The 17,500-nt window shown below is 40.5% G+C and overlaps 1 protein-coding gene and 1 long non-coding RNA gene across 2 annotated transcripts in view; one reads left to right on the top strand and one right to left on the bottom strand.

Annotated features, from left to right (window-relative positions):
• hsd11b2 (hydroxysteroid (11-beta) dehydrogenase 2) overlaps window positions 1–17,500 on the bottom strand; it is a 33,494-nt gene that overhangs the window by 11,491 nt on the left and 4,503 nt on the right. Inside the window, exon 2 of the mRNA XM_067609146.1 lies at window positions 4,070–4,282. Coding sequence (XP_067465247.1) covers window positions 4,070–4,282 — 213 coding nt within the window. The remainder of the gene's footprint in view (window positions 1–4,069; window positions 4,283–17,500) is intronic.
• LOC137196863 (uncharacterized) overlaps window positions 15,711–17,500 on the top strand; it is a 2,698-nt gene continuing 908 nt past the window's right edge. Inside the window, exons 1-2 of the long non-coding RNA XR_010931350.1 lie at window positions 15,711–16,439; window positions 16,560–17,500. The exon at window positions 16,560–17,500 is cut by the window's right edge and continues 908 nt beyond it. This is a non-coding gene — a long non-coding RNA (uncharacterized lncRNA). The remainder of the gene's footprint in view (window positions 16,440–16,559) is intronic.

Raw genomic sequence — 17,500 nt, forward strand, 5'->3', positions numbered from 1 at the left:
AGCTGGACGTCGTCAGCGTAGCAGTGGAAGTGGAGACCATGACAATGTATGATGTTACCAAGAGGGAGCATGTAGAGATGAAGAGGAGAGGACCAAGCACCGAGCCCTGGGGGACACCGTGAGACAGAGAGGCGGTGGACGAGGTGCAGTCGTTGATGTTGATGAACTGTTGTCTGTTTGTGAGATATGACTTTAGCCAGGAGACGCCAGCACCGCCGATGTTAAAGGAGGATTCAAGGTGGGAGATGATGTTGAAAGCAGCAGTGAGGTCGAGGAGGATGAGAACGGTGTGAGGAGAGGAGGAGGTCGTTGGTGACTTTGAGGAGGTCGTTGGTGACTTTGAGGAGGGCTGTTTCTGTGCTGTGATGTGGGCTTTAAGTTCAGAGGTGACAACACGTTCCAGTATTTTTGACAGAAAGGGGAGATTGGAGATGGGCCGAAAATTGCACAAGATATCTGGGTTGAGTCCAGGGGATGGGGGCTACAGCAGCCAGTCTGAGTGTTTGGAGAACTGAACCAGAGCTGGCGGAGGAGTCAGTGATGATGACGGTAGAGACATCTGGGAGTCCTTGACGAGATTGGATGGGATGGGATCAAGAGCACTAGTGGAGCTTCTCATTCCCGCCATGAGGTTGGACAGTTTTTGATTGAAAAATTGAAAAGAAGAGTTGCACTTGCTAACTGTAAATGATTTGGAACTATTGTCACTGGGTTTGAGAAGTTTGTTTATCATGGAAAAGAGAGCCTAAGGATTGGTGGAGCCAGAGTGTATGAGGTGTGAGTAGTAGGTGGACCGGGCTGTATGAGGTGTGAGTAGTATGTGGACTGGGTGTATGAGGTATGAGGTGTGAGTAGTAGGTGAACCGGGCTGTATGAGGTGTTAGTAGTAGGTGGACCAGGCTGTATGAGGTGTTAGTAGTAGGTGGACCAGGCTGTATGAGTTGAGTACGTGGAGCCAGGCTGTATGAGGTGTAAGTAGTAGGTGAACCGGGGTGTATGAAGTGTGAGTACTTTGAGCTGGGCTGTATGAGGTGTGAGTAGTAGGTGGATCAGGCTGTATGAGGTGTGAGTAGTATGTGGAGCCGGGCTGTATGAGGTGTGAGTACGTGGAGCTGGGCTGTATGAGGTGTGAGTAGTAAGTGGACCCTACTGTATGAGGTGTGAGTAGTAGGTGGACCGGGCTGTATGAGGTGTTAGTAGTAGGTGGAGCCAGGCTGTATGAGGTGTGAGTAGTAGGTGGAGCCGGGCTGTATGAGGTGTGAGTAGTAGGTGGATCAGGCTGTATGAGGTGTGAGTACGTGGAGCTGGGCTGTATGAGGTGTGAGTAGTAAGTGGACCCTACTGTATGAGGTGTGAGTAGTAGGTGGAGCTGGGCTGTATGAGGTGTGAGTAGTAGGTGGACCGGGCTGTATGAGGTGTTAGTAGTAGGTGGAGCCAGGCTGTATGAGGTGTGAGTAGTAGGTGGAGCCGGGCTGTATGAGGTGTGAGTAGTAGGTGGACCGGGCTGTATGAGGTGTTAGTAGTAGGTGGAGCCGGGCTGTATGAGGTGTGAGTACGTGGAGCTGGGCTGTATGAGGTGTGAGTAGTAAGTGGACCCTACTGTATGAGGTGTGAGTAGTAGGTGGACCGGGTTGTATGAGGTGTTAGTAGTAGGTGGAGCCAGGCTGTATGAGGTGTGATTAGTAGGTAGATCAGGCTGTATGAGGTGTGAGTAGTAGGTGGAGCCAGGCTGTAAGAGGTGTTAGTAGTAGGTAGATCAGGCTGTATGAGGTGTGAGTGGTAGGTGGACCGGGCTGTATGAGGTGTGAGTACGTGGAGCTGGGCTGTATGAGGTGTAAGTAGTAGGTGGACCAGGCTGTATGAGGTGTGAGTAGTAGGTAGATCAGGCTGTATGAGGTGTGAGTAGTAGGTGGAGCCAGGCTGTATGAGGTGTAAGTAGTAGGTGGATCAGGCTGTATGAAGTGTGAGTATGGGTGGACCAGGCTGTATGAGGTGTTAGTAGTGGGTGGATCGGGCTGTATGAGGTGTGAGCAGTAGGTAGATCAGGCTGTATGAGGTGTGAGTAGTAGGTAGATCAGGCTGTATGAGGTGTGAGTAGTAGGTGGACCGGGCTGTATGAGGTGTTAGTAGTGGATGGAGCCGGGCTGTGTTTTGTCTTTGTATTGTTAGTAATAGATAGTCCGTGTAGGACTATCTTGGAGAGTCACTGTTCAACCACTCACTTGCTGAGTCTTTCAAACTGGTGCTTAGGGGATTTCATGTGGTGGAGTTTAGGAGTATTCAAGGGAGCTGAGTGTGTGAATGAGATGGTTTTGGTTTTAATGGGAGCCAGATGATCAAGACAGGAGGAGTGTGTGTTATTATAATCGCTGACAAGATGTGTGGGATCATCAGGCAACGGGGGAGGGGAGGCAGACATTTTACTGGCAAGAGAGGCTGAGAGAGTTAAGAGGGAGATAGATCTGAGATTTCTGAAGGATATTTTGAGTTTGTGTTTTGGGATAGGGATGATAGTTGATGTATTTTAAGACCAATGGAGCAGACCAGATCCAGGACTGTGAGTGGGGCAGTTGATATGTTGTGTAAAGCTGAAGTATTGTAGCGGTGCCAGGAATTCTGTGGCAGATTTACAGTCAGTATCAGCAATGTGGATATTAAAGCCACCCGGTAGGAGAACAGAAGGTGAAATGGCACATAGCTGAATCAGAAAATCAGAGAGGTCAGAGAGAAAGGAGGGGTTTGGTTTGGGGGGGGGGGGGTAGATTACAGCAGTGACCAAAGGAGTGAGACCAGAGAGTTGAAATTAAGACAATTACAAAGTCAGCCCACTATCACCTGAAGAACAGATCAAGAATTAAAGGACTTATGTCTCAGCAGGATTTGAAAAAACTAGTTCTGCATTTATATTCAGTAGACTCGACTACTGTAACGCCGTCTTCACAGGTCTCCCTGAAAAATCAATCAGACAGCTGCAGCTGATCCAGATGCTGCTGCTCGAGTCCTCACTAAGACCAAGACAGTGGATCATATCAGTCCAGGTCTCAGATCTTTACACTGACTTCCTGTCTGTCAAAGAACTGATTTTAAAATACTGCTGTTGGTTCATAAAGCACTGAATGGTTTCTGATCTGCTGCTACGTTATGAAGCATCCAGACTCTCAGGTGGTCTGGATCAGGTCTGCTTTCTGTCCCCAGAGTCCAAACTAAACCTGGAGAAGCAGCGTTCAGTTTTTATGCTCCACATATCTGAACAAACTCAGAAAACTGCAACTGCTGCAACTCTCAGTTCTTTAAATCACAGCTGAAGACTTTTCTAATCAGAGAGTTAATATCTTACACTGCACTGTAACTTTTATTCTCCTGTTTTATCTAATTCTATTTTAACTTGCTTTTGTTTACTATTCTCAGCTCTTTAATGACTGTTTTTATTGTAGTTTTACAGTGCAACAGCAGCAGATTTTATTTAAATGTCCTTTTACAGTTTGTTTCTTTTGCACTTTGTCTCAATGCTTGCAAAGCACTTTGAATTGCCTTTTTGTTGCAATGTTCTGTATAAATAAACTTGCCTTGTATTTAATAATAATAATAATAATAATAATAATAATAATATAAAGCATATTTATATTATTATGTATATATTTTATATATATAACATGTAGATAACTCAGTCACCTGTAATGTTTGTCTGTACACATTAAAATTATACATTTTTCTGCTCTTCATACTGTCATTAAACAACAACAGGTCATTGATCAGTGACTGGTTCATTATTCTAATCATTACATTCATCGCTGTATGAAAGTTTGTAAAAACAGTGACGTCTCACTCTCGCCAGGAATCATCCTGCTGCTGCTGAAAGTCAGGAAACTTCATCAATAATGAATCTAAACATAACGAATCTCTGTCTTCCTCTGAGGGAAAGTTGGTTTTAGTCCTCGTTTCGCTTTAGCATCATCACTGAGACATGGTTAGCTTAGCTTAGCACACAGACTGGAAGCACGGGAAAATAACGACTAACAACCCCACGGATGTCTGATGAGTTTAGGTGACTTGAACATGATGATCGTACCTCTGAGGCCCACCCTCGCCGTGATGTCCAGCAGGGCCTGTTGGACCTGCTGTGGCTGGGTGATGTCCACCTGCAGGAGGGTGAGACGAGCTGAACAGGTCCTCTGCAGCTCGCGGGCTCCGTCTCCTGTCAGGTCCAGCACCGTGGCAAACACCTCAAAGCCAAGAGCATCCAGACGCTTCGCCGTCGCCTTCCCGAAGCCGGAGTCACAGCCTGCAGGGATACAGCGATGGGATTATCACCACATGTTTACACGCTACAAAAACATTATCAGGATTCATTCTTAATGCTAAAATTAGACATAGAGTTTGTTGTTTAATAGGTAGAAACTTAACATCCTGGAGAACCTTTACTTCACTGCTGATATCAGGCTGCATCAGCACACGAGTAAACATGACATTTACTGACTCTTTAATGGCAGAAAACCATAAATTGCACTGGTGTTATTCTCTTCCAAAAATTCACTCCATTTTTGTAACGCCATCAAATCCCTGCATTTCCTGTAGAAAGTTGAGTTCAGGTAAAACAAAATGTTAGTTTGACTGTTGGAATGTTTTTGTATTCTGTGTTTTCATTAGAAGAAGAAAAACTGCTGAGAGTTTGAAAGTTGCTTGTAAAAACACTTGTGTGTTTTAGAGTGTACAACAACAGCAGATTATTGTGTAGTTTTACAGTGTAACAGCAGCAGATTATTGTGTAGTTTTACAGTGTAACAGCAGCAGATTATTGTGTAGTTTTACAGTGTAACAGCAGCAGATCATTGTGTAGTTTTACAGTGTAATAGCAGCAGATTATTGTGTAGTTTTGCAGTGTAATAGCAGCAGATTATTGTGTAGTTTTACAGTGTAACAGCAGCAGATCATTGTGTAGTTTTACAGTGCAACAGCAGCAGATTATTGTGTAGTTTTACAGTGTAACAGCAGCAGATTATTGTGTAGTTTTACAGTGTAATAGCAGCAGATTATTGTGTAGTTTTACAGTGTAATAGCAGCAGATTATTGTGTAGTTTTACAGTGTAACAGCAGCAGATTATTGTGTAGTTTTACAGTGTAATAGCAGCAGATTATTGTGTAGTTTTACAGTGTAACAGCAGCAGATTATTGTGTAGTTTTACAGTGTAATAGCAGCAGATTATTGTGTAGTTTTATAACAGCAGCAGATTATTGTGTAGTTTTACAGTGTAACAGCAGCAGATTATTGTGTAGTTTTACAGTGTAATAGCAGATTATTGTGTAGTTTTACAGTGTAATAGCAGCAGATTATTGTGTAGTTTTACAGTGTAACAGCAGCAGATTATTGTGTAGTTTTACAGTGTAATAGCAGCAGATTATTGTGTGATCTGTACGGTTGGCAGGAACGGAGGAACAGATTGGATCAATGTGTTGAAGCGTGAAGCTGATTCCAGTTTAATGCAGCGATGTGAGAAGTTAAACCACCAAACAAGATTTACAGCTGCTGTGTAGCTGCTGTTACGAGTCAGAGAACTGATTCAGTTATGACATTTATACAGAAACATTCATGCAACGTTAGCTAACATTATCCACAATAAACTATTACCATGTGAGGTCTGTTATGAGCCCCTTTGTTGATTGTTCCTCTACTCTCTTGTCGTTGATGGTACTTCTTATGCACTTGTCTTCTTCCAGTTTCTTACTTTAATTAAAAAACAAAAGAAAAACCTCTCTGGCGCTCTTTGTCTCTGCACTTGTACCTGATCAGCTACTTGAGCTCTTTCTGAGTCTCTGTCCTCTAACGCTTGATTATTTTGCCTCACTTGTAAATTTGGATGAAAGCATCTGTCAAATGACTAAAATATAAAAGTAAATATAAAAGTAAATGTAAATGTAAATGTAAATGTAAATTTGAATGTGAATGTGAATGTAAATGTAAATGTAAATGTAAATATACATATAAATATAATTATAAATGTAAATGTAAATATAAATATGAATGTGAATGTGAATGTAAACGTAAATGTAAATATAAATGTAAATTTGAATGTGAATGTAAATGTAAATGTAAATGTAAATATAAATATGAATGTAAATATAAATGTAAATGTTAATGTAAATGTGAATGTAAATGTAAATAAATATGAATGTGAATGTCAATGTGAATATAAATGTAAATATAAATATAAATATGAATGTGAATGTGAATGTGAATATAAATATAAATATAAATGTAAATGTAAATATAAATATAAATGTAAATGTAAATGTGAATGTTAATATAAATATAAATGTGAATGTAAATATAAATATAAATGTGAATGTAAATATAAATATAAATGTGAATGTGAATGTAAATATAAATATAAATATAAATGTATATGTGAATGTGAACGTGAGGCTGTAGCAGTAAAAGCTCTGAGTGAGCTCACCTGAACAAACGTGTTTCATTGCTTATGAGTTCAACATTTGTAAGAGGAAGATTGTGTTTTCTCTTTTGTCAAAAGTTACAAGTTCTTAAGCTTTAATCTCCTTGAATCTCCCTGCAGTATTAAGTATTTAAGAGTTGTAATTAGATTTTTGTGGTGAACCAAGTTTCCCTCAACGAGCTGCTTTCTTACAGACACAAACATGTCTGAGCAGGTCCGCCTCCTGTCAGGACATCATGTTTCTGCTTTGGGAAATGTTCAAACCACAGAAACTCTTTGAAACTTTGGAAACTAGAATTTGAAATAAAGTTTCTGAGAGTTTGTTTGAATCTCAGACTAAAAACATGAAATTATGAAGTTGGAGCTTCTGCAGGAAGCAGAAGAATCGTCAGACATCTGAACATCAAAGCATGAGCTGCTGCTCTTCTTCTGCCTGTCGAAGTCGACAGATCATAAACAGACTGTGACACATATTTCATTGTGTAATGTACAAATTATGATTATTTAAGAGTCTTAATTCAACATGAAATGACTCAACAAAAATCTGACGATCAAACACCAGAATGCTTCTCAGAGTCCTTAAATCCTCTGAAACCAAGCGTAGCGTCGACGCGTCACTAGACCATGTTCTACAAAACATTAAATAATTTCGAGATCTTTTATGATATCAACAAGCTTTTTTCCTGTCAGAACTGTGAGATTCTCAGCTTTCCGAGGCATCTTGAATGGTGCCTTTATGACCATCGGGGTGGATTTACTGTGCGTGCAGTCATGTGATACGGGAACAGAAGCTTGCTGGATTGCAGCTGTACACTGTGTGAACTCAAAAAGTAAACAACTGCAGTCTTCCATTTAGCAAGAGATTAGCTTTTCTATTTTCCAGTCATATATGACACGTTGATATTTACTCTCAGAGGTGATATTGACCAAAATATAAAGACAGCACCAAAATGTATATATTGTCTACTAAATAAAACGCCTGAAACAATATATGCAAATAAATGTCTGTAACTCACCAAACTTCACATCAAAACACCTAAATACAACTTTTCACGTTGAAAAAACAAAAATTCTCTGGTTGTTTTTTTGTTGTTGTCAAATATGGTATGCTCACACAAAAGTAACATGATGGTGACTTTACACAGCACCAGACAGAAACACTTGATACTTATAACTTTCACAACTTCTAGAAAGTTCTTCAACGTTCTAGAAAATAAGAAAAAACTGATTATTTAATTAGTATTTACTGTGATTTACACATTAGACAATAAAGATGTGATTGTGAAAGTTCAGGCTGGTTTTCTGTTTCTGAAGGTTTTTATAATGTTTGAAAACGTACATTCAGCGCTCTGATGTGGCTTTTTATGGATTATGATGGCTGCATGACGCAAGAATAAAAATTCATTCTGTCCGTCTCAGACAAGTGAAATTATTGTCTATATGACTTGAAATGAGTTTGAGCTTTGACTGTCGCTCTTTGAATGACGTCATCTTGTTGTTTCTTCTTCTGCAATGATTTAATGGCAGTGACTGTTTATCTGCTGATATTAACACAACAGTAGCATTCACTACATTTTGCTTTTCAATCATTTTCTGGAAGTCTGGTTAAAATTTGAGCTAAATTTGTACGAAACTCAATTGTGAGAAAAATGTTTAAAAAAATAAAAATTGTGAAGTCAAATTTATGAGAAAAAGAGTCAAAATTAGGACACAAGTAGAAAATAAAGAGTAAAACATGATATTTCCATCATGCTTTCCATGTTTTTCCATCGTTTGAGCTTTGATTTAAACGTGGACACATCCTGAGAAACCCTCCTGCAGCCACAGCTCACATCACAGCCACATATGTTTTCCCAGAAGGGAAACTCCTCCCCTGCAGCACCCCAGTTTCCCAGAAGTCCCGGCTCCTACAACCTGATCCGCGGTGGGACTCGCTGTTCTGTCTGTTCTTTTGTGCGGCGGGTGTCTGAAAGTGCTCTGTTGGCGAGAGCGTCGGGGCGTTGGCACGCTCCGTCACTCCGTGTCCTTGGAGAATTTCCAGAGTCACGTCCCGAGAAGAAAGATGGAGCGAACGCTGGCTCCAGAAATAAATACCAGCACACTACTGCAGGTTACACACACACACACACACACACACACACGTACATGTGTGCGTGTGTATGTGTGTGTTTAGGTGTCTGTGTGTGTGTGTGTGTGTTTAGGTGTCTGTGTGTGTGTGTGTGTGTGTGTGTGTGTGTGTGCGTGTGTGTGTTTTGGTGTCTGTGTGTGTATGTGTGTGTTTAGGTGTCTGTGTGCGTGTGTGTGTGTGCGTGTGTGTGTGTGTGCGTGTGTGTGTTTAGGTGTGTGTGTTTAGGTGTGTGTGTGTGTGTGGATCCAGTTTCATGCTGTCAGGCCTCTTCATTCTCACTCTGATATTTCAAACTAAACTGAAACAGGTTACTGGAGCAGATTCTGTCAACAGAAGAAAATGTTTTTTAACTCACATCTGGACTTTTTATTCCTTTGAACTTTTTCTGTTTCCAGATTTAAAACTGACACACCTGAGACACCTGACTGGACTGAATGAGTGTGTGTGACGTGTAAATGGTCACATGTGACTTATAGACTCACAGGTCTTCACTCATACAGACTGATAACAATCTCCCAGCTTTCATTGTTAAACTGGCTGGAAACAATTAGAGAGTTAAAAAAAAACCTGCATTGCATTGACTGGTATCATGAGACTATGCCTATATAGTCTATACTGTGAATTATGGCTGGTATCATGAGACTATGCCTATATAGTCTATACTGTGAATTATGGCTGGTATCATGAGACTATGCCTATATAGTCTATACTGTGAATTATGGCTGGTATCATGAGACTATGCCTATATAGTCTATACTGTGAGATATGACTGATATCATGAGACTATGCCTATAGAGTCTCTACTGTGAATTATGACTGGTATCATGAGACTATGCCTATATAGTCTATACTGTGAATTATGACTGGTATCATGAGACTATGCCTATATAGTCTCTACTGTGAATTATGACTGGTGTCATGAGACTATGCCTATATAGTCTATACTGTGAATTATGACTGGTATCATGAGACTATGCCTATATAGTCTATACTGTGAGATATGACTGATATCATGAGACTATGCCTATAGAGTCTCTACTGTGAATTATGACTGGTATCATGAGACTATGCCTATATAGTCTATACTGTGAATTATGACTGGTATCATGAGACTAGGCCTATATAGTCTATGCTGTGAATTATGACTGGTATCATGAGACTATGCTTATATAGTCTATACTGTGAATTATGACTGGTATCATGAGTCTATGCCTATATAGACTATACTGTGAATTATGACTGGTATCATGAGTCTATGCCTATATAGACTATACTGTGAATTATGACTGGTATCATGAGACTATGCCTATATAGACTATACTGTGAATTATGACTGGTATCATGAGACTATGCCTATATAATCTATACTGTGAATTATGACTGGTATCATGCGACTATGCCTATATAGACTATACTGTGAATTATGACTGGTATCATGAGACCCTATATAGTCTCTACTGTGAATTATGACTGGTATCATGAGGCTATGCCTATATAGTCTATACTGTGAGATATGACTGGTATCATGAGACCTGCCTCTATATAGACTATACTATGAGTTATGACTGGTATCAGGAGATTATACATATATAGACTATACTGTGAGTTATAACTGGTATCATGAGATTATACATATATAGACTATACTGTGAGTTATGACTGAGATGAGTTAAACTGCACTAAATCAACGGCCAACAGATCATGTTAATGTTCTATAGATTCTGTGAAGAATGAAAATCAAACATTCTTGTGTTTACAACTTGATGTGAATTCTGTTTCTCTGTGGCCACAAATGGTAAAATTTGATAAAACTGCCAGGACCTCATCCTCCCCAGGAGCCTGCTAGCTTTATGTTAAGGTAACAGCAAATCAACACTTTGTTTATATTAGTCACATGATGACGCTTTGAGGAAAAGAAAACGTTCAAATTGAGCCATCATTCTGAATCTGAACATTGCTATGGGTAAATATGGGTAAAATATGGTTAAAATTAGTTTTCACCCATTTAACAATTAGATATTTAAAATTATGATTACACAAATGTGTTTACCATCCTGTTAAACTCCTCAGTGTACTCTCAATTCAGTATTTACAACTTCCAACTCCAGGAAAAACTACAATTCCCTGGAGCCGCATCACGCAGCTTAATATAAATCAGCATCACAGTTGTAGTTCTTCAGGTTGTAAATAAGGTCATAAAAAGATATATTTACTGAATATATCAAATATCTAGTACAGCAGAACTAGTAATTACACTGCATGTAGATGATCTGTGTTAAGAAAAAGTAAAGATGTTGGTTTATTTCTGATATTTTAGCTAGTATTGTAGAAATTGGGTTTTGATTTGGTGTTCAGTGTCGGTGGGATTTATGCAGCACTTCAAACTGTGTTTAAGGAGTTTGTTTGTCATGGATTCAAAATGTTTGTTCAGACACATCATGCAGGTATTAAAATGCCTGCTGAATGCTACCAATATGTTAATCATTACAGTAGATTAACAGCTAACTTTCCTGCAGTTAGAACTGATCTCAGAGTGGTTTCTATGGTAACATACGTTAAGTCTATGGTAACCGCAGTGGAAGCTGATCTGGTGTCAGGAACAGCACTGTTTCTGGCCTTAACATTAACCCATCGTACTGTTGAGTTATCCAGGACACTTTCTAGTTCTTGTGTTGAGAAATGTTAAAGATATCATCAAAAGGAAACTTTAACACGGTGACCTTCAGTCCTCCATTCTGGGTTTCAAATTCAGTTCATCCCTGCAGCTCTAAAATCTACCTTTTTTTGTGAAAGAACATCATCAGAACAAACAAACAAACAAAAAAAAGCATAGGCATGTCACTTTTTTGTGCTAACACGTTTCCTGCTGTGGACCAACGTAGCTGTTGAAACACAACTCCAGATGCATGATGATGTTTCTGGATGTGGAAATGAGCAACTGTTTGCTAACAAGTTCAAAATATTAACTTAAAACTGATGTGGCGGTGGTGATGGGGGGGGGGGGGGGGGGGGGGGGGGGGGGTCAGATGGTACTTGGGTCTCTGGAAAACGCTGCAGCGCCTCTGCCTCAGACCACACACTGTCCCACATTCTTCATCCCGGCATTGACCCCGCGCAGCAAGCCTCCATGTTTCCACTGAGGGCGACTCAAGTTTCAGATGGACCCCACCCGGCTGTCGGGTCCCTATAAGGCCAGATGGGGGTTTCTGTGTGAAACATGAGCTCACAGCAACATCCCGAGTGTAAACGGATCGTTAAAGCAGAATATTCATCTCCATAAAGCAGACAGTTTGGGGTTGCAGCCGTGTTGTCGTGGCAGGAGATGGATTTGGCTCTGAGGGGCTCCGAGGAGGAACTGTGTTACGTAACAGGGCCGGGGCTCCGAGGGGCCCCTCAGATGAAGAAATAAACGTGCCGAGTGCAATATGTGCGGAGACAGACAAGCGCTGAGTGATGTCTGAGGTCAAGACACACATCTGTCTGTGGGTGGAGGCCTCAACATCTGCACACAGCTGCTCCACCTTCACATATGGAGATGAAATGATTCACAGGTGGTCTGAAGAGATTCAGTTTCCTGCTTTGTTCAGGATGTAATAACGACACTTATTAATTTTTCCTCTGTATCCTCTATGATAAGGTCTGCTGGCCTTCTCGGACTGAGAGACACAATAATCACTGGTATCTGTATATCTATAAAGCCCTGACCAGTAAATTACCATCATACATCACGTCTCTGTCCACTTCTAACCCGCTCCAGTGATTGTGAAGCTCTTCAGGTACGTCGTGCCAAGACTGAACTAGTGTTGGCGCAGCAGACTCAAACGCTGCTTGTGTTTCTTCTTGCAAACTAAAGCTGAAATCTGTGTTTGTTCGATGAGATGATGATGATGAGTTTGTCTTTGTTGCGTCCACGCGTTATTTGATGAATGATGTGAGTCATCAGCTCGGACTGAGGTCTCGTCAGGTAAAGGTGAGGGACAGAAACAGGAAACAACAGATTCTAAGAAATGATGACAGTCAGTTGCTCAAAAAGCTTGCAGAGTCGAGCAAAACTTTCTTCTTTTTTGTTATGAAGCATGAAAAGCTGAATATCGTCTGCACTGATATGACTGGAATCACAGCTGCCTGAGGTAACATAATCCACCTACCAGCACCTGCAACACTCACCTACCAGCACCTGCAACACTCACTGACCAGCACCTGCAACACTCACTGACCAGTACCTGCAACACTCACCTACCAGCACCTGCAACACTCACTGACCAGTACCTGCAACACTCACCTACCAGCACCTGCAACACTCACTGACCAGCACCTGCAACACTCACTGACCAGTACCTGCAACACTCACTGACCAGCACCTGCAACACTCACTGATCAGCACCTGCAACACCCACTGACCAGCACCTGCAACACTCACTGATCAGCACCTGCAACACTCACCTACCAGCACCTGCAACACTTACTGATAAGCATGTCAGATTTTTGTTTGTTTAATCTGTAACAAAAACCTTTTGAACCATTTTATGAGCTGGACTCTTTCTTGACTCTGATGAACATTTGATGAGAGTTTAATGTGCATCAGTGTAACAGTGAGCTGTTTGCATCATGAAGTAAAGTGATACTGATTATATTACCATCAGGTGTGCCTGGTTACTGTGGAAACCAAGAAAAGAAACAAAATAGATAGAAAAGTTAAAAAATACTTTCTGTGAGTCAAAATGAAGAGAAAAGTTCAAATTTATGACAAAGAAGTAAACATTCAGAGAATTTCTAAAAGATTAAATAAAAAGTCAAAAGATGAGAAATTAACCCAACGTAATGATATGAAGAGCCAACAATATGAGAAAAAATCAAAATGATGAGATAAAAGGTGAATATTATGACAGAAATTATCATTATGAGATAAAAGTAGAAATTTGGAGATCAACAAGTCAAACCAACCATTTCAAATTGAAAGTTTTTAGTATTAAAGCAGTTATATTTATATGATATATGAAGCATTTCATGTCTGACTGTAGGTTGACAGAAACAGGCCTCTCCAGATGTTTATGTTTAAACAGAATGAAGGTCTCAGTGCTGCGGTTCGTGCACGTGAGGCATTTTATTAAAAACCTGACAGAAGGTGTTTCTGTATATCTGCCTGTTGAAAGGTCCAATCAGACACACCTGCAAGTCGTCACGCTTATCTTAATCACCGCTGTCAGAGGAAAACTTCATCATCTGCAGGAAAACACGGAGGAATGTAACGTGAGCCGCGGTTTACGTAGAGTTCACACACTTCATTTTAGTTTTATTTTGCTTGTGTCTCACATGCGTCTGTACATGTTTGTATATGTGTTAATGTGTTATGTGTTATATGTGTTAATGTGTTATATGAGCCAGATGTTTGGCATGACACAGAAATAAAACTAAAACCTATACAGCCCGATATCATCAATCACAGCTCAGCCTTTAGGAATCTTTAATGAGGTTCCACAGATCCCTCAAGAGCTTCTTGAGATCGTTGTTGAGGTTCTCACAATCCTTGATGTTTTTAGGATCCTTGATTAGGTTTCAATGGGTTCTTGGATAGACTATAAGATTCCCTGAAGAGATTTCAGAATTAAAATTAAAAGGAAAAACACTAAATATATATTATAAAACATGATTATTTCAGTATCTGTATCATAAAGTCATAAATCCTGCGACATTTGGTCCTCAGCGTTCTCCTGCTGTGTTTGTTTGTCCTGTTGCATGAAAGTAAAACAATGTTCTGTGTGTGAACACAACATGGCCTCATGCTGAAGGCCGTCATTGCTTCATCTCTTGGAAACTCTCCGCTGACAAACTGTCATCCAACTGTGAGCGGGGGTCATGTGACGTGAGAGTCAAAGCTTTGAGTAAAGAGGCTGACAGCGATCATCAAGAACTCTTCAGCAAACATGATGTGAAGGTTTGTTGTGTAACTGTGTGATTGTAGGACTGGACTCTGCGATGGTGCTTATCATTGTTTAATCAGGCACTGGAGTGAACTCATCTGCATAAAGATGAACTCTGATGAACTTTCTGCCGATGCCAAGTGAGACAGAAGAGAAGAGGAGGAATGAGAGGAAGAAGGGAGGAGAGGAATAAGAAAGGGCATCACAGAATGAAGGAGGGAAGAAAAAAGGGTAAATAAATAAGAAAAAGAAGATAAAAACAGAGAGAAAGGCAAGGATGGAAGGAAGAAACAGAAAGGAGAAAAGTATGACAAAGAAAGAAAAGAGAGTTGAGAGGAAAATGTAACAAGGGAGAGGATGGAAGTATAAAAGTAATGTATGAGACAAAAAAATGGGAAGCAAAGACGGAAAAAGGCAGGAAAGAAACATAATAAACAGAGATAACGAAAAGGAAGAAAATAAGGAAAGGAGAAAACAGAAAGGGAGGAAATAAAAGGTAAAAGGAAGAGAGGATGAGAGGAAGAAAAGGAAAACGACGGCACAAGGAGCCAGCAGAGACGGGAGGTTTAAACATGCTGCAGCCGTAGAAACGCTGTTCTCGTCTTGTTTCTGTTGGACCAGTTTTCCTGCAGCTGTGGAGCTGAAACCTTTGGACCAGAGTCCTGGCTGCCGGCCAGAGATCATCTCCTTCAAGGGACAACTGAGAGATTTACAAAGAACTAAACGAAACTGAACGGAAGAGAAAACCAACGAAATGCAGCAACAATACAGACGACAATAAACTTTTACTGTCGCTTCTGTAACGTCTCCGTCAATATAATCGTCCTCTGACTGTCAAAGTCCCATCAGGTCTCAATGCTTTTCCTTCTTTCCCCATTAATCATCTCACGACCCCTCAGATTTATCTGCTGACCCTTTGGAGGGGCCCGACCCCTAGGTTGGGAACAACTGGACTAAACTAGCTAACTGTATATAAAGTAGTGTAAACTAGCTCCACCTCCAGCAGCTACAACAGTAACATGCTGCTCTAACACTGATGCTTCACTATTAATAATCTAATGATGTCATATATAATAATATATCAGTCAGAGGGACCAAACCACTACTTTTACTGCAATACTTTAACTACATCAAGCTCATAATACTTATGTACTTTTACTGCAATACTTTAACTACATCAAGCTCATAATACTTATGTACTTTTACTGCAATACTTTAACTACATCAAGCTCATAATACTTATGTACTTTTACTGTAGTAGGATTTTTTATGCAGGACTTTTACTTGTAATGGAGTATTTTTACATGGATGTATTGGTATTTTTACTGCAGTAAATCTGAATACGTAGTAACTGGTAACTAAAGTTGTCAAATAAATGTAGTGGAGTGGTATAAAGTATAAAGTAGCATCACATGGAAATACTCAAGTACAGCACAAGTACCTTAAAACAGTTACTACTTGAGTAAATGTACTCAGTCACTTCCCATCTCTGGTGACTATAAAGACATTAGAGATTGACCTCTCCTACGTCGTGTGATGACTCGTCTGCTCAGGTTAATAACGTCGGTCGTGTTCATGTCAGCAGAAAGCTGCGAGGCGGCAGGACGCCAGCCTGCGGCGCTGCCCGGTCAGCGAGCTCTGTGACTTCAACCCTCATCCTTTGAAGAATGTGCCTCTTTGTACAACACTTCAATTAGCTTTCTAAGAGGTTTACTGGGGCCTTTTTTTTTTTCCATCTTCTGCTCTTATTTCCAGAGTGACCCCACAGTGACCTTTAGCGGCTTTCAGAAGAGCCAATTAAGACGGTGCTGTTGATTGAGAGCTCAGCATTGGACCACTGTAAATCTCTTCGAAAATCGCCTGCAAGGTTTTGCTGCATCGAAGCCAACGCTCGCTGGGCCACGAGGGCGGGACGGCCTCCAGACTGTAATCAGACCTCAAGTAAGAACTTTTTTTTTGTTTCCTGCTGACTGAAACATGAATTCATGGCAGCAGGAACGAGCTGTTGCATAACTCTTCTGTCTCTGCTGTTTGTGGCTTCCTGTTTGCATACATGTGAAGGTGAAAGGCTGCAGCTCGTGATGGAGAGAGAGGTGACGTTCGGACACGGTCGTCTGCGGGTCTCGGGGATTTTTGAACCGTGTTGCCATGACACTAGACGACCTCATGGGCTGAAACATAGACGGCTTAGTCTGCAGTCAACACTCCTCTCCGGGTTCCTCCTGCGTTTATTTAGTCCATCAGTATTTATAACGTAGGTGCTGACTTTATTTTTCCTGGGTAACGCTTTATTTTATGGTTTGTAATTTCCCCAGGAACACCTGAGTAATTTGGCACTAAATTTACAGGAAATATTGTATTGATACCAATTGAATCAAGTCTTTTGTTCAGTTGAACAGTCACACATGTGAATCGTACTGTATGTGGGGAATACAAATTGCAATTATATGAAAATAATTAATACATATTTAGTTAAAATGGAGCAGTTGTTTCACTGATATTCAAAACTTCCCCATAATTAGTATAAAGTGACGCATTTCTCTCTGGAAATATTGAAAGGTTCCTGCGGTTGAAGTCGTAGACAAAGTCGGTGACTCACAGTTCTTCTTCTTCTGCGGTTTACATCATCATGAAAATCCCCAATTTGAATCATCGTAAGAGACATTTTAAAACTGATAGTTTCACACTTGATTATTAAAAGTCAGTGGATCAAAGGACGAGTTCACAGTGTGTCCACACAGTCATTTAAAAGTCTGTGTGAAGCTTCTATTCAGCTTCATCAGTCTGAGTTAGTCATATCAAGTGGATATCTGACACATTTACAGTCTTTTTAGCATCAAATTCCCTCTTTGTGTTTCCTCGGACAGTGTTTCCCTGTTGAGCTGCAGGTGGAAGTATAGTAACAAAAAGAGGAACTTTGGCACTAAAAAGACTGTAACGTTGAAAGATATCTACTTGATTTGACTCATTTGGACGCTGAAGCTTCATATTAGCTTTTTGCA

Source organism: Thunnus thynnus, chromosome 1 (genome assembly GCF_963924715.1).
Source record: "Thunnus thynnus chromosome 1, fThuThy2.1, whole genome shotgun sequence".
Lineage (NCBI taxonomy): Eukaryota > Metazoa > Chordata > Actinopteri > Scombriformes > Scombridae > Thunnus > Thunnus thynnus.